This window comes from Rana temporaria, chromosome 7 (genome assembly GCF_905171775.1).
Source record: "Rana temporaria chromosome 7, aRanTem1.1, whole genome shotgun sequence".
In the NCBI taxonomy this organism is placed as follows: domain Eukaryota; kingdom Metazoa; phylum Chordata; class Amphibia; order Anura; family Ranidae; genus Rana; species Rana temporaria.
The window spans coordinates 176,279,755-176,303,727 of record NC_053495.1 but is presented as its reverse complement, the minus strand read 5'-3'; the positions used below and the strand labels follow the sequence as shown (position 1 = coordinate 176,303,727).

General features: G+C 48.2%; 2 protein-coding genes across 2 annotated transcripts in view; both read right to left on the bottom strand.

Annotated features, from left to right (window-relative positions):
- The window catches only part of AGBL4 (AGBL carboxypeptidase 4), a 2,019,815-nt gene that overhangs the window by 683,896 nt on the left and 1,311,946 nt on the right, over window positions 1-23,973 (bottom strand). The window lies entirely within an intron of this gene.
- Window positions 1-23,973, bottom strand: part of BEND5 (BEN domain containing 5) — a 78,448-nt gene that overhangs the window by 11,282 nt on the left and 43,193 nt on the right. The window contains exon 4 of the mRNA XM_040360524.1: window positions 7,031-7,123. Coding sequence (XP_040216458.1) covers window positions 7,031-7,123 — 93 coding nt within the window. The remainder of the gene's footprint in view (window positions 1-7,030; window positions 7,124-23,973) is intronic.

Sequence of the window (23,973 nt, the reverse complement as noted above, 5' to 3'; positions counted from 1 at the left end):
AAATAAAATAATAATATGGTTGCATAAGACCCCTGTTTCAGCTGAAGAAAAAACAGCTCCAAAGCATGATGCTGCCACCACCATGCTTCACGGTGGGTATGATGTTCTTTTGGTGATGTGCAGTTTCTTCTATCATCTATCTGGAATTATGGCCAAAAAGTTCAACCTTGGTTTCCTTGGACCAGAACACATTTTCCCAAATTCATTTGGGAGACTTCAGATGTGTTTTTGCAAAATTTAGCTGGGCTTGGATGTTTTTGTTCGTAAGAAAGGGCTTCTGTCTCGCCACTCTACTCCACAGCCCAGACATATGATGAATACGGGAGATTGTTGTCACATGTACCACGCAGCCAGTACTTGCCAGATATTCCTGCAGCACCTTTCACGTTGCTGTAGGCCTCTTGGCAGGCTCCCTGACCAGTTTTCTTTTCATGAATTTTGGAGGGATGTCCAGTTCTTGGTAATGTCACGGTTGTGCCATATTTTCTCCACTTGACGATGACTGTCTTCACTGTGTTCCATGGTATACCTAATGCCTTGGAAATTCTTTTGTACCCTTCTCCTGAATGATACCTTTTAACAATGAGATCCCTCTGATGCTTTGGAAGCTCTCTGCAGACCATGGCTTTTGCTGTAGGATGAGACTAAAAAATGTCAGGAAAGACCTACGACAACAGCTAAACTTTATTTAGGGTTATTCAGAGGCAGGTGTGTACTGACTCCTATTTATCATGAGTTTGAATGTGATTGCTTAATTCTGAACACATCCCCAGTTATAAGAGGGTGTGCACACTTATACAACCACAAGATTTTCGTTTTTTTTTTACTTCCCCGCTTCTAAAATATTTCAGTTTGTTTTTCAATTGAGTTCTACAGTTTACAGGTCACAATTAAGGTGGAAAAAGTTTTGAAATTATTTATCTTTGTCTCATTTTTTTCTTTTACATCACAGAAACCTGACATTTTAACAGAGGTGTGAAGACTCCACTGTAGGTATTAAAAAATGTTGTTATTATAATTTATTATTATTTATTTTATTTATTTGTTTGAAAAAGGAGGCTTTAATATCACTTTAAAGGAGACCCTGCAACAACAACTTGTAACACCTAAAACATTTATGCACACTTAAAATATGCAAATACTGTACACTAAAAGTTTTCATTAAAGATTTGTAGTTTGCACCTTTAGCTCAAAATACACAGTAATATTCGGGGTTTGTGTTATTTTCTGTAGAGTGGACGCTGGTTATTAGAGCAGTAAAATGGTATATACCCTATATCATCAAAAGTATTGGGACGCCTGCCTTTACATGAAATTGAATGGCATTCCGGTCTTAGTCTGTAGGGTTTAATATTGAGTTGACCCACCCTTTGCAGCTATAACAGCTTCAACTCTTCTGGGAAGGCTGTCCATCAGGTTTAGGAGTGTGTCTATGTGTGTTTGACCATTCTTCTAGAAGCACATCTGTGAGGTCAGGCAATGGTGTTGGACGAGAAGGCCTGGCTCGCAGACTCCTGTCTAATTCACCCCAAAGATGTTCTATTGGGTTGAGGTCAGGACTCTGTGCAGGCCAGTCAAGTTCCTCCACCCCAAACTCGCTCATCCATGTCTTTATGGACTTTGCTTTGTGCACTGGTGCTCAGTAATGTTGAAACAGGAAGGGACCATCCCCAAACTGTTTGCGCAAAGTTGGTAGCATGAAACTGTACAAAATGTCTTGGTATGCCGACGCCTTAAGCGTTCCTTTCACTGGAACTAAGGGGCCAAGCCCAACCCCTGAAAAACAACCCCACACCATAATCCCCCCTCCTCCAAACGATTTGAACCAGTGCACAAAGCAACGTCCATAAAGACATGGAAGAGCAAGTTTGGGGTGGAGAAACTTGATTGTACTGACCTCAACCCGATACAACACCTTTGGGATGAATTCGAGTGGAGACTACAACCCAGGTCTTCTCTTCCAACATCAGTACCTGACCTTACAAATGTGCTTATGGTCAAACATTCCCATAGACACACTCCTAAACCTTGTAGACAGCCTTCCCAGAACAGTTGAAGCTGTTATAGCTGCAAAGGGTGGGCCAACCCAATATTGAACCCTACAGACTTAGGCTGCATTCACACCTGAGCGTAGGGCGTTTGGTCGTTTTTTCGGGCGTTTTTTTTCGCGCGTATTCATGCTTATTTGCGCGTTTGCATACAGCGTCGTGCGACGTTTTTGTACTTCGGCGTTTCTTATTTTAGCCAATAGGAAAAATTATCATCTTTTCATCACTTGTTGCTATGTTGGTAGATTTTTTTTAATCTTCTGCATGGGCGACAAGTTCTATTGATTAAAGCGACGAAACGCCCATAGCAAACGCCCGTTGTCGCGCGATACGCTCAATACGCGCGTTTCCCATTACTTTCTATGGGGAAAAAAAAACGCTCAAACGCCGCTGTCGCACGATTCGTGCGACAAAAAAAGGTCCGGGACTTGTTTGAGCTTCGTGCGACAGGCGTTTGGGCGTTCATGCGTTCCGGTGTGAACAGTCACCATAGGGAATAATGTTAATTCTCCCCTTTGGCGTTTGTGAGCAGTGCGCTTCAGGCGTAAAAACGCCTAGGTGTGAATGGGGCCTAAGATTGGGATGCCATTAAAGTTCATGTGCGTGTAAGGCAGGCGTCCTGATACTTTTGAAAATATAGTGTATGTGTCATGTCATTATGAAAATGTGCATCACATAAAATTGCCTTTTTTTTTTTTTTAACAGCTGCCAATTCGCATTAAATAGGGGCCAGATTTAGGCAACATTTGATATCCCCTCCTGACAGCCAAAAAAACATGCATGCTCATACCCTTTAATAATAAGTCCCAACCAACAAAACTCATCCCTATTTAGGATAGCAACAACACCCATTATTTTCTTTTTAAGGGCCATCATTCTAGAGAAGCAAAAGCTAGAAGTGTCTCAGCAAAACAAGGACAGTTGCGAGGTATGAAATTTTCCTCTAGAACAGATCGGTGGCTTACAATAAAAAAAAGGTTTTCTGCAGTAACAGTGATTTAAGCCTGGACTTCATCTGCAGAAATAGCAATCCTACACCTCAGAGGGTTTTATTGTACGGTGAAATAGGCAAATAAAAAGAAAAAACAGAGAACACGAAGGCAAGAGGGAGACATAGGCTATAGCAGTGAAGAAGCGCCAACTCCCAAAGCAGCAAATAAGGTCATGCACCGTATAAGGCCTGAGGAATTTCTTTCCTGACACAGACCGAGCGCCTGATCTCCGGGATCACGCAGTAAAATGGAGTCAGAAACTAAACAAGTAGAAACATTCCCTAATCCTACCCCTGAACGATGGCAAAACTGCTTTACTTTTCTCATCATTTCTTACTGAAAGAAGAAATAGAGTAATACCTTGGATTGTGAGCATAATTCGCTCCAGAAGCATGCTTGTAATCCAAAGCAAATTTCCCCATAGGAAATAATGGAAACTTCAATAATCTGTTCCACTGCTGGTCTATGCAGTACCGCATGTGGCCAGAGGTGCAGGGGTGCCGGAGACATTTAGAAACGTTTGGAGTCACTTAGGAACCAAGCACACCTCTGGCCAAATGCGGTACTGCCCCTACCTATAGTCTGGCAAAAAAAAAAGCACTGGAATAACAAAAGATGGAGAGGGATGGAGATGCGTTTTCAGGAGTGGAATAGAGTGCTTCCACTGATCTACCACCAACAGTTAACTTATGCATTGTCATTTTTTGACTAGCTGACCCAAATTGATGTGGTCCGCACTTAGTCTGGTGGTATTTTGGTTTGGTAGGCATGTTTTGGTTCCACTCCTGCATTTCTTTTGTTATTCTAGTGCTCTTTTTTGCCAGACCAACTATAGGTAGGGGCAGGTTTAGGTTACCACCTGCCCCCTATCTATTGATTAGCACGCCTGTGCTCCTTATTAGGAGGCTTTAAAAATCATAGCTAGGACTGCAGTACACAGAGTGCCTTGACGTTTGGCCTGCAGCTTAAACGGGTATTTGCAAATACATGCAACTAAACCTCTGTTTTTAATTACATACAGTTAGACAGATCAATTTGGTTCAGTGCTTTTTTGGTTGGCAACTTTGAGCCTGGCCATTATGGAAAAAAAAATTATATTCTATATATATATATATATATATATATATATATATATAAAATTTAATCGCATACTGCTAAAAACGCCTCTCATTCAAAGTCCCAACTCTCCCCCCTTTTTTATACATTTACAGGGATGGAGGCCTGTGGTAGTGTCTTTCATATGCCTCATTCAAACTCCCAACCCTATCCCCCCTTTTTAATTTTACCTTAATGCATAGAATACATTAAGATAAAAAAACTTCTGCCTTTACAACCCCTTTAAAGTGTTACTAAACCCAGGACCCTGCATTCACTATATCTTGTCTCCCACAGTACACAGAACAAGGAAATGCACTTATTTTTGTAAAAAAAAACTGATAAATACCCTTTCTCATCAGCAGTCTTGTGACTTCTATGAGTGTCTGGTTACAGCTTGTAGGAGGAGTTTTCATTCTGCACCGATTGTCCTATCAGGATGCAGGACCCCTGACCCTCTGTCTGGACAGTGCTGATTTGCTCTGTGCTGATCACATGCACCCTCCCAAGAAAAAAAAACCCTCTAGCAATACACACCAAACTGAGCAGCCTGTCCCCTGACTCTGTATCATCAGGAAATATATTGGGGACAGTGGAAGAAGGAGAGGATCAGACAAGACAGGATCAAAACAGCCTTTTTACACAATGCAGAGGATTAACCCCCTTAGGCTCCACAGTGAGTATAACAAGCATGCTTTACTGTATATACAGACTGATTTTACAGTTGTGGGTTTAGTAACACTTTAATAGTGGTTATCGGATCAATTGTGGTAGGAGGGGAGTGGGTAGACAGGACCTCAAAACTAGGGTTAGAGCTATCAGAATGTTTTTCAGTTCTGTCCCCTATGGGACAAAGTACAGTAGTGTTTTGTCCCATATTTGCCAGGCCTGGTTCACACCGATACGATTTCTTGGGTCGCCTCTTTTCTTTTTTATACTCACTTGTGACATGATGCTACTCGTATATCAAGACATCGCTTGTATATCAAGTCAAAATGAAAACGCATGTGATTGGGATAGGAATCGCACCTCATTCCTGTTCAAATCACATGCAATTCTTTGCAGTGCGATTTGAGTCCATTCATTTTGTATGAGCTCAAATCACACCACGAAAAGGTTTTAGGTAACAGAGGTATTCATTCAAATGCTTAGTATCAGCACCAATACCGATATTGGTGCAACACTAGAGCCAACAACTGCTAAGGTGTAGGCACCTTGGTGTTTTAAAGTACCTCCCTTGAATCCTAAGAATGTGGTGCACACTCTATCAAGTTTTGCCTAGGCCTATGCAAAGCCTGTCCCCTTAAATCAGTGGTTCTCAACCTTTCTAGTGCCGTGACCCCTTGATGACATTTCCCAAGTTGTGGGGACCCCCAACAGTAAAATTATTTACAAAGTGTATCGCACCCAAGCATGTATCTAGCACTGACACGGAATAACCACTTTTGAGGAACCATCTGGGACGTTCATATATAAATGATATGTCTTGTTCCATATTAATTATTTTCTTGCATAGCCACGTCATGTTGGACTTAAAAAAAAGAAAAAAAAAATGGCGGAACTCCGCTTTAAGTCCAACATGACGTGGATATGCAAGAAAAAAATTATTATGTAACAAGACATTTCATTTATATATGAACGTCCCAGTTGGTTCCTCAAAAGTGGTTATTCCGTGTCAGTGCTAGATATTCAAAGTGTATAGCACCCAAACATGTATCTAGCACTGACACGGAATAACCACTTTTGAGGAACCAACTGGGACATTTATATATAAATGATATATATTGTACCACAATTATATTTTTCACAGTCATGTCAGACTTATTTAATCAAAATCGATGTATTAATTACACTGCTGTGACAAACAGTACAAAAATGCCTTAATTACCGGTACTTAGTGCCTGGCTTGCCAAAGTACCTCAGGTTACCTCAGGTGTTCCGTCAGCATCAGCAACCCGTCTATTATATTAACCGGAAGTGACATTGCCGCCATCTTGGTACACTCGTCCGCAGCAAGGCTACAGTTAGAAGTCGGCAAGCGGACATCTTTTTACACCCACCAAAGTCTTGTATTTTACATGTATTTTTACCATCTAAACTGAGCTTATATACTATATAAAGCTTATATAGTATATAAGCTCAGTTTACTGGTAAAAATACGTGTAAACTGCAAGACTTTGGTGGGTGTAAAAAGATGTCCGCTTGCCGACTTCTAACTGTAGCCTTGCTGCGGACGAGTGTACCAAGATGGCGGTGGCGCCACTTCCGGTTAACTCCGCTTGCTGACTTCTAACTGCAGCCTTATTGCGGACGAGAGTACCATGATGGCGGCGACGGAACGTCACTTCCGCACGGTTCTCCTCTCCCGGAAGTGAGGTCTTGCTGGCCGAGACGGACAGACTCAGGCGTAAACAGTAATTTCGGGTCCGTCTCGGCCAGCGTTACAGTTTGGACTAGCATTCGCGACCCCCGGCAAATTGCCAAACGACCCCCGGGTTGAGAACCGCTGCCTTAAATGTTTGTTATTCAACAAACAGTCCAATTTCAGAGACCAGTATAGGCTGTAGCATTTTGTTGAATGAAGGTGGTGAGACTTTTGCACCAGAAGAGGGCAGATATTAAAGTAGATATGAGCAAGTTCATGCCCCATATACAGGCTTGTCCACGTGCTCCACAAAAAAAAAAAAAGTTGAAGGCATCACAAGGTGCTTTCAGAATTGATAACATTGTTACTTATTAGGGCCTGATAGGCTCAGATAAAGCTAAAATTGTTCCTGGGGTAAAAACTGAAAAAGTAACTGTGTCCTCCATGTGAAGGAAGATCTTTTTAGTAATCATCTCCATAAACTGTGACCATGGTCTTTTAATATTTAATCATTAGGAGGGGGATCTGACCTTCGTTTGTTCCAGCTAGATCGGAATTTTCTGCTCCTACTGCCACTGGAGGGGAGCCATGGATTCCATTTGTTCGATAATTCCATGAAGACACTAAACAAAAAAATATACATTATAAAAACATATTATCACTGGTTAGGTAAGAAAGAAAGATAATATATCAGGAGGAACAAACTGTTTAGAGAGTGATTGCACCTGGTGATTAAAAGTGAATCTTTTGGTATTTTGGCAATTTTCTATGTTAACACTCCTTCTGTATATGCTATACTGCAGAGACTTTGTCTTATCTTTTCCTTTGGCTGTGTTTGTCTACGGTGCACGTCTATGGTGTCTACGGTGCACGTCTATGGTGTCTACGGTGCACGTCTATGGTGTCTACGGTGCACGTCTATGGTGTCTACGGTGCACGTCTATGGTGTCTACGGTGCACGTCTATGGTGTCTACGGTGCACGTCTATGGTGTGTACGGTGCACGTCTATGGTGTCTACGGTGCACGTCTATGGTGTCTACGGTGCACGTCTATGGTGTCTACGGTGCACGTCTATGGTGTCTACGGTGCACGTCTATGGTGTCTACGGTGCACGTCTATGGTGTCTACGGTGCACGTCTACGGTGTCTACGGTGCACGTCTATAGTGCATGTCTATGGTGCATGTCTTTGCCAGCAATGATGCTACTTCACGCCCATTTCTATACTAATAAAAAAAATGTTTTACCTGGTGACCATGACTAACATATTTCCTTTCCTAGCACGGCCAAGCTCACTCACTGTACTCAGGACCGACGCTACCATAAGGCCGCTTAAGCAGCCGTCTTAGGGTGCACTGTGATGTAAGGGAGAGTGGGGGACTCTTGACATCTAATGTAAGGGGAGGGGATGCGCTGGACATCTAATCTTACAAATACAACTGGTCCCATCATGCTGATACGGCCCACGATTAAATTGAACTTGACACCCCTGCTTTAGGGTGTTTGCTTTCAAAAAAATATCTTGGGGGTTTGAAGTAATCCTCAGGCCTAAAATGAAGAAGAAATGTAAAAATTCAATTGAATGACGCCGCAAATTGCGGTGCGGGTCTGCCGCGTTTGTCGCACAATAAAACGCGCTGCAATCGCGGCAACCCGCATCGCGAGACGCATGTCGGTCAAAAGTAGCTCCTGAACAATTTTTGGGTGACATGGGTCTAGCGCTGCCGATTGCAGCATGGTTTATCGCACGACAATCGCAGTACCACAATTTGAGATGTCGCCAATGCTCGTAAACAGTGTTACTCGCAATCTGAGTTATTTACATTATATATATTTATACTTTTTTTTAGCCTTGTTTCACATTTTATTGTGGTAGCACAGGAGCTTTTGGTATTGTAAGGGCAGGACATACAAACTTGATGTGGAAAGGACTGTAGGGTCTCTGTATGTTCTACCCATGAAGCCACTGAGCAGAAATGATGGTAATGTACTCCAATCTTCATTGTACCGGTTAGAATACTGACAATCTCTGGCCAGTATAAGTCAAAGCAGAGGAGTTTAAAGAGGGGAAAAAAAAGGTGTGCATGCCTTCAGGGTCCTTTGGGAGCTCTCCTTTAAAAGCTATGTAAAATCAAATCTTCCCAACTGAAACTGCTGGTTAAAGAGGAAAAAAGAAAAAGAGGAGAGGATGGTGTGGAGTCAAAGACCGCACACTTGTACAGGCAGAGAAACGTTTTAATGAACAGAATCATTTCGTAAGGCTTCTTTAAAGAGCGACCACTCGGTCTTCTCCTTCAGAAGTAAGGGAGCAGGTACATCAAAGCTGATGAAGTGAGCTGGGCCCGCGAGCAGCCGGAGACTTCATCTGATTAGAAGTTAAAGTTGATAAAGCCAGCGTTACGAGTTACATGAATCCTGGGGAAAACTCCAACAGAAGCCAGTCGGAGCTTTGTCACTAATGAAAGCAAATGAAAGAGAGCTACAGGAATCGGATCACACCACTCAACTGAACAGGTCTTATTTTCCCATTTTGTCGAGTAAATCATGTTGTTGTTTACTTTGAAGAGCTAGATCTTCAAAGATGATCTTTAACTTGCCGACCAGCCGCCTCTCGGCTCCCCTGTGCGAGAGCCCGTAGCTATACGTCGGCTCTCGCGCAGGCCACTAGGGGCGCATGGGCCCCCCCGCTCACGTGCCCAGCAGCCGCGATCGCCACCGGGCACACGTGATCGCTCGTTACAGAGCGGGGACCGGGAGCTGTGTGTGTAAACACACAGCTCCCGGTCCTGTCAGGGAGGGAAATGCTGATCTTCTGCTCATACAATGTATGAACAGCGATCAGTCATTTCCCCTAGTGAGGCTACCCCCCCCTACAGTTAGAACACACCCAGGAAACATACTTAACCCCTTCCCCGCCCCTAGTGTTAACCCCTTCACTGCCAGTGGCATTTTTATAGTAATCCAATGCATTTTTATAGCACTGATCGCTATAAAAATGCCAATGGTCCCAAAAATGTGTCACAAGTGTCCGCCACAATGTCGCAGTACTGGAAAAAAAAAACCCGCTGATCGCCGCCATTACTAGTAAAAAAAAAAATGTTTAATAAAAATGCCATAAAAATACCCCCTATTTTGTAAGTGCTCTGGTCTTTGACCAGCAATATGGTCTGGGGGTTATGTGGTTAAGTAGATTTCCATCCTGAACTTTTACTTACATTTTGGATAAAAGCAGGGAGAGGTTAAAGGAACACTAAAGGTTCGTTTTTTATTAGATCAATTGATTGCTGTAAGCTAGAGCATTTAAATATCACTAACCTCGTTTTTCCTTTTGACCTCCAAAATACAGTAATCCAAGTTTGAAAATGCCATTTCCCGTTACTCCTCTTCTTGCTTTCCACCAGCATCTGAGCCGTTTTGCATGGTGGAAAGCAGAATGTGCTCACCCCCTCCCTATGACTACAGCCCTGCGTGAAGATGCTCTCTTATCCCTCACAGGCATGGAGGCTCAGCCTAATGGGAACTGTAGTTCCCATTAGGCCGTGATGTAGCAAGAATGAATGTGCACCGCAAACCAGGAAGTCAGTGAGAATAATGATTCAGGAGTGACGGAGGTGAATAAAACGGCTCGATTTCAACAGGTATCAAACTAGTTATAATGCAAAACATTACTTTTTACTTTATCAGCATCTTTCAGACTTTAATTTAAGAGGAAACATTTTTTGTCTTTACAACCCCTTTAAGCTTTCCGTCAGGTTTTCATTGCTGTGTGTGCACATGCTGGGGAGATTTCCCCTTACTTCCTGTCCCAGTGACACAAGAAGAAGCCAGGGTGTTGGGACATGTGGCCTTCAGCTGCTCCGCACTGTGGGTATCAAGGACACCAAGCTTCGTTCATCATGAAAGCCCTGATGATATCAGTGCCTCCCAGGAATCAGTGGTGAAGTTATTGCCATGCAAATATTAATACAGTAATAGCTTGGATTACGAGCATAACTCGTTCCAGAAGAATGCTTGTAATCCAAAGCACTTGTATATCAAAGGGAGTTTCCCCATAGGAAATAATGGAAACTCTGTTTCACAGCCACTGCTTGTCTACTCAGTACCGCATGTTGCCAGAGGTGCGGGGCTGCCGGAGACACTTGGAAACACTCGGAGATGTTCAGAGACCACTCAGAGACAGTCGTGACGCACAAGCTGACAGACGATCAAAAAAGCAAAAGGGATGGAAACCTCTGGAGATTTCATTACCATGTGTGACCAGGATCCATCCTTCTTGCAAACCATCGTCACGGGGAAGGACATACGGTCCGTGTTCATCCGATCCCCCATAGGGGAGAGCGGAGGAAACACAGGGCGGTCCCTGCACAGTGTGCGGGGACCGCCCTGTCAGCTGAGCGGGGATTTTACGGAGGATCCCCGCTGAGCTTTTGCGGACACACGGAGCGGATCATTACTGATCCGCCCGTGTGAAAGGGCCCTTACAGTAGTGATTTGCTTTTTTGTACTATAAAGGGCCAATTTTCGTTTTTTTAACCCCATTATGTTACTGGCCGATTAATTGATTATGAAAATTGTAATCTATTCATTTCATTAGTTAGTTCATTAGTTGTTTCGGCCCTAGCTAACATAACAAAATGTGGAAAAAGTGAAGCGCTGCGAATACTTTCCAGATGCACTGTATATTGTAATACGCTCATGTGAATGAGGCCTAATAAATACGTTGCACTTCTGTGTAGTCACCCCTCCTGCTCAGCATCTCATAGGTAGGTCAGAAGAAATGGCTCTGCTCCCTTTACGAAACAGGTACCGCGTGTAAGGCGAGCGGTCCCCCAGCACAAGTAATGGAGGGGCAGGCACAGACACATTTTCATGCTGTAGAGTTGATACATATTATTGTTTGCAAAAATGTGTATCTTTGATTTACTCTTACGTGCGACTTATACATTTTATAGTATGCCCTGTTGCACTTTTAACAGTTTGCAGACTTTTTTACTTACTGTGGTCGTGACATATTAGTATATTTTTCTGTTTCTTTTATAATAGCATAATGTTTCCTTTGCACATACAATAGTATCCTCAGTCACGCACAAGGCCTTGGATATTATTTGTATATTACTACTCCCTGTGCAAGGTAAGATGATAAAAGTGTTATTTTCTTCGATATTCAACTTAATAGGTTCTCATTTCAAACCAATATCTTCCTGTTTTTCTTTATGGACTGAAAACCTGTATTTTCTCGAGGAATGTCTTTTTCAGATGGCTTCTTTGATGAGAATGAGAAGAGAGTGAAAGAAAGAATGTTTGTTTCTGATCTCATCCAGTTTAACATCAAATATGGCATTGCAATGTGACAAAGCCAATTCACGCCCTACAATGAGCCCCGAAACCTGATCTACTATACTCTACTAATATCTATAGCCTTCAGCTGTCCCTAGAAGGAGGATATCCAAGATCAATGCAGCATCCCAATGCTACCATAATATATTGGTATGCAGTGGCGGCCCGTCCATAGGGGGCGCCTGGGCGCCGCCCCCCTCCCCCAAGTCAGTAAAAAAAAAAATAATAAAAAAAAAAAAAATTTTTTTATTTAAACATGTCCCTTTAGGGCATCTTGGGGGGCGTGGTCTGGAGCTGCATGGAGTAGGACGTGCTGGGTGAGAGCTCCGCTTGTGACCGATCCTATCTATATCCATCCTGGGGGAAATATCCCTTAAATCGGCATCTGGCTTACCCTCCTATGCCTCTGCTATTCGACTGCAACATGTCACCCCCCAAGAAGTCCGGTGCCCTCGCTAAACTGGACAAGAGCCGCCATGGAGATCGAGACCAGGGGGAGGAAGATGGCGCCGCCATACCGGTGGAAAGTGAGGCCCGTCCTTCTGGCGATACCGCCCGGGTCCTTGAGGCCATCGCAGCCTGCCAAACGTCCCTCACGACCAGGATTGAGGAGATCAAGGTGGACATATCCCATATCCGACACGATATGCACAAATTGCGGGACCGCGTGTCGGAGACGGAGCGCAGGCTTGACCACGTGGAAGATGGCCTGCACCCGCTCCAGGTTACAGTGGAAGGCCTGCAACATCAGCTCCAAGCGGTGCTCTCCAAGCAGGATGATATGGAGAACCGCCTTCGCAGGTGTAATCTGCGCTTCGTGGGGCTTCCAGAACGCTCTGAGGGAACGGACCCCCCCACTTACCTGGAGAATCTACTTGTCCAAACATTCGGTAGGGAGGCCTTCTCCTCCACATTCGTCGTGGAGCGCGCTCACCGGCTAGCTGCAAAACCTCCCCCTGAGGGAGCACCCCCGAGGACCTTCATAGCGAAACTTCTTAACTACCGCGACCGCGATGCCGTCCTCCGCCTTACCCGGGAGAAAGGGAACATCCCTCTAGGCAACGTAACGGTTGCTGTGTACCCAGATTTCTCATCGGAGGTCCAGAAGAGGAGGGCGCGCTTTACAGAAGCAAAACGACAGCTCCGTATACATCACCTACCATATGCGATGCTCTTCCCTGCACGACTCCGTGTTGTGTGTGATGGCAAGGCTCAGTTTTTTGAGGATCCTCGAGCTGTCCTGTCCTGGCTGGAGCGCCGTGAGAGAGCTGGTTCGCCCCGCAATTGACCCATCATTTACTTGCGCTTTTCCACCGATTACACTTCTCCGCCATATGCTACCTGGACGCCACATGCTGCCTGGACACTCCTGAACGCCGCCGCCACTACAACTTTAACCTACTGATCGTGAGTTGGCCTTGCTGCCCTCGGGCCCCCCATTCCCTCTTCACCCTTGTTTATCCTGTCCACCGCCCTCTCTCCTTCCTCCCCGCTCCCCCCTATCATCCCCACTTCTGACATGAGTCACAAGCGGCTCACCCATGCTGGTATCTCACCTGAACTGATACCTCCCTCTTACACCTGTGCAAGCTCTTCAGTTTGGTCGCCCCCCGACCCTGCTGGCTGCCCTGAACTTGGGGTACCTCCAACACCCCTGGCAACCATTGCTAAGCTACAGTTTCCCTGGCCGGCCCCTGCCCTCAGACATTTGGTGGGTGGTGGGGTGTTATGCCTGCTATGTCGGTCCAGTGCCATCGCAGGTTATGTTTTAAGCGCTTATCGCAGTACTGTTATTTCTGTTTATTGGTTCTTTTCTTTTGTTTCTTTCCTCGTTATGGTAATGTCGGAGTGCTATGCAAACTGTAATGTACAAATTGCTGTGTTCTTAATGGGAATCCATGGGCTCTCATGTGCTGGGCGGGCCCCGCTCCTCCTCGTTCCGGGTCCCCTTTGGTTCCCGGGGGGGGGGAGCGGATCCCGCCTGCTGCTTCCTGGTCATCTCGTGCGGTCCTCGGGGCTGCCCGGGGTGTCCTGCACTGGTTGCCGCCCCTTTGCTATTGGGGGGGCGGTTTCGCCCCTTACACCCTTATTCTTGCCCATGGCGCTCCTAAAGATAGTGACTTGGAACGTCCGGGGTCTGGGAGACCGGGCTAAACGTTCGGCGGTTCTGTCCCATCTGAAATCCCAACATGCTGACGTTTCCGTGCTAGTAGAGACACATCTTGCAGGTCAAAAACAACTGAGCCTTAAAAAGGCCTGGGTCGGGTGGGTTTACCAGGCTCCCCACACCTCTAACTCCCGTGGAGTGGCGGTGCTCGTGGCGAGATCACAACAGTTCCAACTACACACGCTACAATCTGATCCGCAGGGTCGATATTTATTTCTACACGCCACCATTGGAGGCCTCGAGATGTTACTCCTTGCTTTTTATGTACCTCCCCCTTTCCAATTCGAGGTCCTTCAACGGGGGATTGCCTTTATGACCTCCTATCCGTCAGTGCCGGCCATATGGGCAGGTGATTTTAATATGGTTATCTCCCCGTCCCTAGACAGGCTGGGCCAGAATGCCCCTGCGGGCCCCGTACCTGAGACTACCAGGTTTGGCAAGTTCCTTGCTGAGTTCGCCCTAGTCGATACCTGGCGACATAAGCACCCTACACAGTTGGGATTCTCCTGCTTTACCCCTGCCCGCGCGGTAATGTCACGTATAGACCTTATCCTTCTGACCCCCCCCCCCTCCTCCCCCATCTGATTGAGGTAGGATTTGACACTAGGACGCTTTCGGACCACTCCCCATACTGGATCAAGCTGAGGCTTCCGTCACCCCCTACATCCCAGACGTGGCGCCTCAACCCATTTTGGTTGAGTGTCCTACCGGACCTGGCGTCCATAAGATCTGAATGGGACCGTTTCTTTAATACGAACGACGGCTCTGCCTCGGCGGGTCCTGTGTGGGAAGCCTTTAAGCTTCACGTCCGCATGTTTCTCTCCTGTCGTATCAACAGGCATAAGGCCTCTTCCAGACTGTTGGTCCAGCAAGCCGAGACACAGCTTAGGGCCCTTGAACGGGCCTTTCAGGCTGACCCGTCGGACACTACAGCCTCCCAACTGCGCCTACAGTCCAGGCTGACGGATCAGCTACACCTTGAAAGGGCTCGTCGGGGTATTTTTTTCAGCAAGCAGCGTACATATGAGCACGGGGAACGAACTGGTCGTCTCCTTGCTTATATGGCACACCTAGATCATAAACCCCCAGTGATTGTGGCCCTCCGCGCGGAATCGGGGGTCTTACTTTCGGACCCCGACCGGGTAGCAGAAGAATTTAGGGCCTTTTACTCGAAACTCTACACCTCTACAGCGCAACGCTCCGCGGAAGACCTTACTGCCCTCCTGCAGGGTATTACCTTCCCTACGTTATCTTCAGACCAGGTTACTATGCTTGAGGCCCCCATTACCACTGTTTGTATCGAGACGGCCCTTGCCAGCCTCCCCACCTCTAAAACCCCGGGCTCGGACGGGCTACCCCTAGAATTTTACAAATCCTTTCGAGACACCCTTGTTCCCAGGCTTTGCGCACTATATAGCTACGTTTTTGACGCGGGCGCGCTTCCCCCTTCCATGAGTGAAGCTCACATCGTCCTCATACCAAAGCCAGGCAAAGACCCCCTGCTCCCTGAGTCCTACCGCCCCATCTCACTCCTACAATTGGACGTGAAGATCCTTGCTAAAATCCTCGCCTTACGTCTCAATAAAGTCATCGCTAGCCTAATTCACCCTGATCAGACCGGGTTCATGCCCAACAAAAATACGGCCTTTAACCTCCGTAGGCTGTATATGAACCTTCAGGCCCAACATGCGGAGGTGGGATCCAGAGTACTAGTTAGCCTCGATGCGGCCAAGGCCTTCGATTCGGTTGAATGGAAGTACTTGTGGGAATGCCTGGATAGGTTTGGATTTGGCCCCCGCTACATAAAATGGATTCAACTGCTATATCATGCCCCCACGGCGCGTATTAGAGTTAATGGCAGAACCTCCCCCTCCTTCCCCTTGTCCCGTGGCACACGTCAGGGCTGCCCTGTCTCGCCCATGCTGTACGCTCTTGCCGTTGAACCCCTCAGCATAGCCCTACGCAGCCACCCTGGGATCAGCGGGCTGCGCTGCGGTCGCGTCACTGAACTTCTTAGTTTATATGCAGATGACATGCTCCTCTACCTGTCGGATGCAGGCCCCTCCCTACAGACGGCCCTTCAAGTCATAACTCAATTCGGGGAATTTTCAGGTCTACAGATTAACTGGGCTAAGTCACATATCCTCCCTCTAGATCTAGGCCCCCCCACTGCGAGCCAGGCGGCCCTTCCACTGGTGCGCACGGACGTTATCAAATATTTAGGTGTTCATGTTACCAGATCCCCCTCAGACTATATACGTCTTAACGTCGAGCCACTCTTCCACACCCTAAAATCCAAAACGCAGACATGGTCCCGACTCCCTCTTGGGGTGATGGGCCGCATAGGCTTGGTTAAGATGATCCTCCTCCCGAAGCTACTCTATGCCTTTTGGCATGCCCCGCTATACATCCCTCCTCGTATTTTCAAAGCTATGGAGTCCATCCTTAACTCATTTATCTGGGGCCCCTCTCGGCATAAATTGTCATGGCGGGTGCTGAAGTGCCCCTCCAGTCAAGGCGGCGCCTCGGTTCCTGACCTTTTTCTTTATTATGTTGCATCCCAGCTCTCCCATTTCTACTACATTCATCACTCCGACAGGGGACGCTACCTGGCCATGGTGTGTTCTAAAACCCCGGGCCTGGTCTCGCACCCCTTCCAGCTTATGTTCTGCGAGCCTCGCGGCTCCAGGCGGGCGGATGCTGGGAGCCAGCTGCTCTTTCATCACCGCAAAATTTGGCACATCACCATGTCAGTCGGTAAGGCCCCCAATCCGCACTCCCACACACCTCTTTGGGATAATCCTCTCGTGCCCGAGCTTGCCACGGTCCCCGACCGTGGCGCCTGGATCAGGAGCGGTATTATTTATCTTACACAAGTCGTCGCGCACGGTTCGGTCAGGTCCTTCCAATCCCTCAAAGATGCCCATTCCCTAGCCAACCACATGTTTTTCCGTTACCTCCAACTTCGCCACGCAATCACCACACAATTCGGTAATAATATTCCACAGCTCGAAATCCCACTTCCCGTTGACATTGTTTTGGGATCGGACCCTAAGAAACTGATCTCCCAACTGTACTCATACCTCCTGGTTCCCTCGGCGGACGCCACCCTTCAGCGGGCTAAGACCCACTGGGAGCCCGATCTGGGGGTGCTGTCGCCGGGTGAATGGGACGAAGTCCTTACTAACTGCAAGCTGGTCTCTCCTAAAATTTCCGACCGTCTAACCCAATTATATATCCTGCACCGGTCCTATCTGACGCCTCGTCGGCTCTCAAAGTTTAGGCCGGGTAGTGACCCCAACTGCCCGGGCTGTGGTTCCCCTGAAGCTACCCTCTACCACCTCCTCTGGGAATGCCCCTGTGTGAACGGCTTCTGGACCCAGGTAGTCCGTTTTCTCCACGACCGAATGGGCTCCCCCCTCTCCCTTAGCCCCCGGCAATGTTTGTTCGGGATATTTTCGCTGTCTGAGGCCGAGAAATACCTTAACATATTTTTGCAAGAGACTCTTTTCCTCGCGAGGCTTCAGATAGCGAAAACCTGGCTGAGGGGTCCCCCTCCCACCCTGCAACAATGGATCAAGTCCGTCAACGACACCCTGCCTTTCAAGAAGCTTCTCTATACACATAGGGGATGCCCCGGCAAATACAACAAAATCTGGGATAGATGGCTGGGGGAAGCCTCCTCCTGTGATACCCCTACTGGTTAACGCCCCTCTTAGGCACCTGCTTGATAACCCCGGGACAAGGCCCCCCTCACTTTCGTGACATGTCTCTTAGCCCTTTTTTCGCACTTCCATATGCCATTTATTTTGTCTTGCTATGTCTGTTGTACCTGTACTTTTGACATTACCATGTATCCTTGCTTGTGGTGCATGTTGCACCGTTTACTACACTGTCTGTAACCATCCCTTGCTCTATGCTCAATAAACGTCGTTTTGATTTAAAAACATGTCCCTTTAAAAAAAAAAAATCGAAAAAACGTCCTTATGTGCACTGTGTCCGAGCGCCGGGCGCCGGGCAAGTGCAGATTGAGTAGCGCCACGTCTGTGCAATCACGAGATTGCAGATGTGGCGCTACATTGGCAGAAAAAAAATGCCTTTGTGGCGGAGCGCATCGCGCCACAGCTTCCGGCGCGATTGACTTGGACTTGAGCCGGGCGCGTGCACGGCACCCAGTATATATCTGTGCCTGTGCCGACGTCAGGAAGTGACGTCGGCACTCTGCAGACCAGAGGGACGCACCTCCGTGAGCCGGGCATGAAGGAAAGGTAAGTCTGCAGCATTATACATTCCCCTCAGCAGCAGAGCAGTTTTCACAGCAAAGCTAGCTTCTTAATTCTATTTTGGACGAAAATAGCGGTCGGCTCCTGGTCCTGAGAGGAGAGGGACCGAGAGAGCCCGAGGAAGAGGAGGACACTTCCTGGACAGGGTAAGTGTTACTGAATGTGATGGTGCGAGGAGGTGAAGGAGAGGGACAGACGAGCAGCTGAGAACCGGAGTGTAACAGCCTGTCTTCTACACAGACAGGGGAGAGATCACTCTGACAGGAGACACGTGGGTTGGAGATGTACTGTACAGTATAATGGTGTGGGACATAGCAGATACACTGATCAACCCACCCTCTCCATCTCCCTCCCCCCTCTCTCACTTCCTACACCTCCCTCCCCCCTCTCTCATTACCCCCCCTTCTTGCTACCCCCCTCTTTTTACACCCCCACCACCTCTCCCCACTCTCTCACTACCCCATCTTCCTACATCCTCCACCCCCTCTCTCACTACCCCCCCACTTTCTACACCCCCTCTCTCACTACCCCCCCACTTTCTACACCCCCTCTCTCACTACCCCCCCCACTTTCCACACCCCCCTCTCACTACCCCCCCCAATGCCTACACCCCCTCTCTCACTACCCCCCAATGCCTACACCCCCTCTCTCACTACCCCCCCACTTTCTACACCCCCTCTCTCACTACCCCCCCACTTTCTACACCCCCTCTCTCACTACCCCCCCACTTTCTACACCCCCTCTCTCACTACCCCCCCCACTTTCCACACCCCCTCTCACTACCCCCCCAATGCCTCCACCCCCTCTTTCACTACCCCCCCACTTTCTACCCCCCCCTCTCTCACTACCCCATCTTCCTACATCCTCCACCCCCTCTCTCACTACCCCCCACTTTCTACACCCCCTCTCTCACTACCCCCCCCCACTTTCTACACCCCCTCTCTCACTACCCCCCACTTTCCACACCCCCCTCTCACTACCCCCAATGCCTACACCCCCTCTCTCACTACCCCCCAATGCCTACACCCCCTCTCTCACTACCCCCCCACTTTCTACACCCCCTCTCTCACTACCCCCCCCACTTTCTACACCCCCTCTCTCACTACCCCCCACTTTCTACACCCCTTCTCTCACTACCCCCCCCCACTTTCCACACCCCCTCTCACTACCCCCCCAATGCCTCCACCCCCTCTTTCACTACCCCCCCACTTTCTACACCCCCTCTCTCACTACCCCCCCCACTTTCTACACCCCCTCTCTCACTACCCCCCCCCCACTTTCCACACCCCCTCTCACTACCCCCCCCAATGCCTCCACCCCCTCTCTCACCACCCCCCCCCCCACTTTCTACACCCCCTCTCTCACTACCCCCCCACTTTCCACACCCCCTCTCACTACCTCCCCAATGCCTACACCCCCTCTCTCACTACCCCCCTCTTCCCCCTCTCTCGATCTCTACCCCCAATGCCTACACCCCTCTCTCACTACCCCCCTCTTCTTACACCCCTCTCCTTCTCTCTCCCTCTTCCCCCTCTCTCACTACCCCCTCTTCCTACACCCCCCAACCACCTCTCCCCCTCTCTCACTACCCCCCTATTTCTACACCCCCTCTCTCACTACCCCCAATGCCTACACCCCCTCTCTCCCTCTGTCACTACCCCCTCTTCTTACACCCCTCTTCTTCTCTCTCCCTCTCCCCCCTCTCTATCTACCCCCCACTTCCTACACCCCCCCTGGGTTGGAGATGTACTGTACAGTATAATGGTGTGGGACATAGCAGATATACTGATCAACCCACCCTCTCCATCTCCCTCCCCCCTCTCTCACTACCCCCCCCCCACTTTCTACACCCCCTCTCTCACTACCCCCCACCACTTTCCACACCCCTCTCTCACTACCCCCCAATGCCTACACCCCCTCTCTCACTACCCCCCTCTTCCCCTCTCCTCCTCTCTCTATCTACCCCCAATGCCTACACCCCTCTCTCACTACCCCCCTCTTCTTACACCCCTCTCCTTCTCTCTCTCCCCCCTCTCTCACTACCCCCTCTTCCTACACCCCCCAACCACCTCTCCCCCTCTCTCACTACCCCCCTATTTCTACACCCCCTCTCTCACAACCCCCAATGCCTACACCCCCTCTCTCTCTCTCTGTCACTACCCCCTCTTCTTACACCCCTCTCCTTCTCTCTCCCTCTCCCCCCTCTCTATCTACCCCCACTTCCTACACCCCCTTCTCTCACTACCCCCCAATGCCTACACCCCCTCTCTCACTACCCCCCTCTTCCCCTCTCCTTCTCTCTCCATCTCTATCTACCCCCAATGCCTACACCCCTCTCTCACTACCCCCCTCTTCTTACACCCCTCTCCTTCTCTCTCTCCCTCTTCCACCTCTCCCCCTCTCTCACTACCCCCCTATTTCTACACCCCCTCTCTCACTACCCCCAATGCCTACACCCCCTCTCTCCCTGTCACTACCCCCTCTTCTTACACCCCTATCCTTCTCTCTCCCTCTCCCCCCCTCTCTCACTACCCCCCAATGCCTACACCCCCTCTCTCACTACCCCCCAATGCCTACACCCCCTCTCTCACTACCCCCTCTTCTTACACCCCTCTTCCTACACCCCCCAACCACCTCTCCCCCTACCCCCCTATTTCTACACCCCCTCTCTCCCTCTGTCACTACCCCCCCCCCCCACTGCCTACACCCCCTCTCTCACTACCCCCCTCTTCCTACACCTCTCTCCCCCCCCTTCTCTCTCCCTCCTTCCCTCCCCCTACCTAAATCCCCTCCTCTCACCCACCCTCTCCTTCTCCATCCCCCTCTCTCGTTTACCCCCCTCTTTGTCTGTCTTTGTTTATAGCCCAAAAATAAAAGTGACACAGAGGTGATCAAATACCTCCAAAAGAAAGCTCTATTTGTGGGAACAAATAGACAAAAAAGGACATAGATTTTATTTGAGTACAGCGTGTGTGGGTGGGGACACAGGGGTCCTATGATCTTATTGCCCCGGGGCCCCGTGAGTTGTCAGTCCGTGCCTGGTTTGGGCTGCTCAATCTAAAATGCCTGGGCCTATTATTTGTCCCAGTCCATGCCTGATGAGAGATGTCAGTAAGGGACATGAATTGCAGTGTATTAGTATGAGAGATGTTAGTACAGGGACGTGCAGTGTATTATATCAGTATGAGAGATGTCAGTACAGGGACATTGCAGTGTATTACATCCATATGTGAGATATCCCTCCCCCCAATGCAGTATGTCCGCAGTCTCTGGTAATTTCGTGCAGTATGTTCGCAGTCTCTGATAATCTTGTGCAGTATGTCCGCAGTCTCTGGTAATCTCGTGCAGTATGTCCGCAGTCTCTGGTAATCTCATGCCCATTTAGAGTCCTTCATTACTAACAGTGTAATTTTTTAGTTTGTTTGCGCCGATCTGTATGGCTGCGCTATATACCATGATTTGTGATGCTGGGGCTATATACTCTGTCCTGTGATGCTGAGATGTATACACCTGACACTATGGGTGGAAGCAAGTGGAATACAGGGGACGGAGTGGGTGGATTCGATAAGAGGTGTGGCTTATGAGAAGTGGGAGGGACCACATGTGGAGGGGCGGGGTCTTGCGCCCCCCCATCCTAAAACTTCACCAGCCGCCACTGTTGGTATGTCCTTCCTCCATTCTGAAGTTTCTGGTGAATTAATATACTAATATAAACTCCAAGTAAAAAAATATCCCCCAATCTTTAGATTAACCTCCCTGGCGGTATGATTATTTCAGAAAAAAGGTGCTGAAAGCGGTACCATTATTTGCAAGGAAATTTGGCGTTTTATACTGTAGGTCTGTAATTCTTAGGAATAACTCATTTAAATCTGACCAAACAAGAGAGTCTAGTAGGCATCCCGGGTATGATTTTTTTTTAAAAACAAAATTATAAATTATAATATAATAAATAATTATAACAAATAATATAATTATAATAAAAATTATTCAATAATGTAATCAACTCAAAATCACTGAAATGTGCTCAGTTGCAGAATTGTCGCTGTCATTACTTTTATTTTTTTTATGACGAATTTCCCCACAAATCGCTATCGCACAATTCTGTAAGTGATTATAATTTATTATCGCTGTTTTCTAGCTGCTCTAAAGCCATTTTTGACATTGGGGGACACTTTTGGTTGCTATGGACAATCTACAGTTTGCAGGGAGAAAGAAACGTTTTTATTATATAAAAGTACATGTAGGGCACTGGGCAGACCACTAGGGACAAGGGGGGTGTGTATTTTTTACATACAGTACTGTAATCTATAAGATTACAGTATACTGTATGTATTGTGATTGTTTACCTTTTTGAATTTGGCGCCGTTCTCCGCTCCCGTGCGTCGTAACAGCGCGGTGACATCGCTGGATCCAGAGACAAGGTAAGTAAACACTGCCTGTGGATTCAGCCAGGCGAGCCCGAGTCTGACTCGGGGGTAACCGATCGTAGCCAAAAAAATCTCACCCCGAGTCAGACTCGGGAATACCGCCAGGGGGGTTAAAGAGGAAGTAAACCCAGGACGATTTTCCCATTTCTACTGCTATTTCCTGAAGCCGCGTACACACGTCGGGAAAACCGCGAGGAGAGCTTTTGGCCGTGTACATGCTCCTTGCAGTTTTTCAGACGGGAAAACTGCCCAAAAACGGCCGGACAAAAAAAAGAGAACCTGCTCTCTTTTTTTCTGCCGGTAAAACCGGCGGACCTTTGCCCAGAGGTTTTTGGCAGTTTTACTATGGGGAAAAACTGTGATGGAGCTTACACAAGGCCGGGATTCCCGACCAAAGCTCCATCGTAGGTTTCCTGTCAAACTGGCCGTGTGTAGGGGGAGAGACTGCCGAGCGGTGTCAGCACCGGTCTTGGGGAGCTGCGGGTAGGAGTTTTAAGGCGAGGCCGCAGCTTCGGCCTAGTCCCCTTGGGAGAGAGCTTCCCAGAGGGGGTTAACTATTGCGGGGAGGAGCCGAGACAGTCGCTGAGGGACCCCAGAACAGCAAGATTGGGCCCACTCTGTGCAAAACGAACGGCACAGTGGAGGTAAGTATGACATGTTTTTTATTAAAAAAAAATAAACCTTAACAACCCCTTTAACTACTTGCCGATCAGCCGCCGCAGTTATACAGCGGCAGGTCGGCTCCCCTGCGTGAGAGCCCGTAGCTATACGTCGGCTCTCGAAGCGGCCACTAGGGGCGCGCGCGCCCCCCGCTCGTCCCTGACTCCCGTGTGCATGCCTGGCGGGCACGATCGCCGCCGGGCACCCGTGATTGCTCGTTACAGAGCGAGGACTGGGAGTCGTGTGTGTAAACACACAGCTCCCGGTCCTGTCAGGGGGGAAATGTATGAACAGCTATCAGTCATTTCCCCTAGTGAGGCCACCCCCCTACAGTTAGAAAACACCAAGGGAACATACTTAACCCCTTCCCCGCCCCCTAGTGTTAAACCCTTCCTTGCCAGTGGCATTTTTATAGTAATCCAATGCATTTTTATAGCACTGATCGCTATAAAAATGCCAATGGTCCCAAAAATGTGTCAAAAGTGTCCGCCATAATGTCGCAGTACCGAAAAAAAAAAAAAAAAACGCTGATCGCCGCCATTACTAGTAAAAAAAATTTTTTTTATAAAAATGCCATTAAACTACCCCCTATTTTGTAAA